The sequence below is a fragment of the Egretta garzetta genome, unplaced genomic scaffold (genome assembly GCF_000687185.1).
Source record: "Egretta garzetta isolate BGI_Z169 unplaced genomic scaffold, ASM68718v1 scaffold27, whole genome shotgun sequence".
Taxonomy (NCBI): Eukaryota; Metazoa; Chordata; class Aves; order Pelecaniformes; family Ardeidae; genus Egretta; species Egretta garzetta.
In genome coordinates this window covers 2,323,241-2,324,789 of record NW_009260400.1, presented here as the reverse complement: position 1 = coordinate 2,324,789, position 1,549 = coordinate 2,323,241, and the positions used below count along the sequence as shown (strand labels likewise).

At 62.8% G+C, this 1,549-nt stretch overlaps 1 protein-coding gene across 1 annotated transcript in view; it reads left to right on the top strand.

Moving 5' to 3' along the window:
- Positions 1-1,549, top strand: part of TPPP3 (tubulin polymerization promoting protein family member 3) — a 3,434-nt gene that overhangs the window by 1,202 nt on the left and 683 nt on the right. The window contains exon 2 of the mRNA XM_009643275.2: positions 393-584. Within this exon, the coding sequence (XP_009641570.1) occupies positions 397-584 (188 nt within the window). The 5' untranslated portion in view covers positions 393-396. The remainder of the gene's footprint in view (positions 1-392; positions 585-1,549) is intronic.

The window sequence follows — 1,549 nt, the reverse complement described above, 5'->3', positions numbered from 1 at the left end:
GGTGCCGTTTCTCATGTTCAGGGAGAGGGAGGAAGGCGGCCGCATTGCGTCATTCCCAGAGTGGTCCCCAGGGGACGGGCTGATGCCGCTCGCTCCTCGCCAGCCCCTGGAGCCGACAGCCTCGCCGCTGACAGCTCTCAGTCGGGAGCCTCCATCCCCCAAGACACATCTGGGGTGGTGACCTCGGGGCTTGTCAGAGGCTGCTGCTAGCCCTCGCCCCACGCCTGCAGGCTCTGCCAGCGCCCTGCTCCTGCCGCAGCCCCCCCGCCCTCGCCAGCCCTCCTCCTCCTCCTCCTGCCCTCGCGGACCCGAGGGCAGAGCCAGCTGAGCTCTGCTGGTGCTGCCAGCCAGAGCCTGGGCAGTAACAGGCCCCTCTGCCCCACATCCTGCAGCCCCATGGCTGGGAGCACTGAGATGGCGTCCCTGGAAGAGAGCTTCCGCAAATTCGCCATCTACGGCGACACCAAAGCTACAGGGCAAGAAATGAACGGGAAGAACTGGGCCAAGCTGTGCAAAGACTGCAAAGTCACCGATGGCAAAAGCATCACCAGCACCGACGTGGACATTGTCTTCTCCAAGGTGAAGTAAGTGACTCAGCTTTTCCAGCCGCTCGGAAGCTGGGGATGCCCTTGCAGTGTGGGCAAGGTGGTGGTCCCCGGGGAGGTGTGGTGGTCCCCGGGGAGGTGTGGTAGCCCGGTTGCCTGCTCAGGCCCTCCATTCCCATGTGTGCCCTCAGCACTGAGCAGCACTGCGGCGTTCTGCCTCCAGGGAGTTCGAGTGGCTGCTTTTGCAAGACCTGATAATAAATTAATTTAAATTTGGAGGGTGGGAGGCTGAGATGCAGAGGCTGAGGGGCAGAAGCTGTGCCCCTGCTCCTGCTCCCGCTCCCAGGCATTGAGGTGGGCCCAGATGGTTCTGCCACGTTCCCCTCTAGCAATCCACTGCTGTGGGGAGCTGAGGAGGGTGCTCAGGGATGTCCTGTGGGACATGGCACAGCCCATCCCTGGGCCTGGCCAGCCCACGCCTGAGCTTGACAAGGACTCCAGTCTTTGCTCCTCAGGGGCCCCGGGGGCAGCTGAAGAGCTGAAAGCCCCTGGGGCTGCTTTTGGGGTCCCCGAGGATGTGCTGACACCCGGTGCTCTGCCCCAGGGCACAGGAGCAGGGGTGGATGGAGAACCTGTCCCCTCCGCCCAGGCATCCCCTTGTTCCCTGGTGGGGCCAGGAGACTCTGAGCAGCGGGAGGGTTTTGGCGCATTAAGAGGGGGGTTTGCTGTGCTGCCCCAGAGACGAGGAACGGGTCCTCGTGGGACAGATAATTCTGCACATCCTTCCAAATTTGACCAGAGAAGGGCTGATGCCTACCAGGGGAGAGGGAGTGCTGGACATCCCATGCAGGCTGGGAGCAGTGGGAAGGGCTGTGTGTCCCCTCCTGCCACCAGCACCCAAGCCACTTCCATGCCGGGGTGAGGTTTTTAGCATCAAGGACTTGATAGGGCTGAAAAGCTCCAGGAACTCAGCACCAGCTGTGCCCAGCCCGACCTGTTCAGCA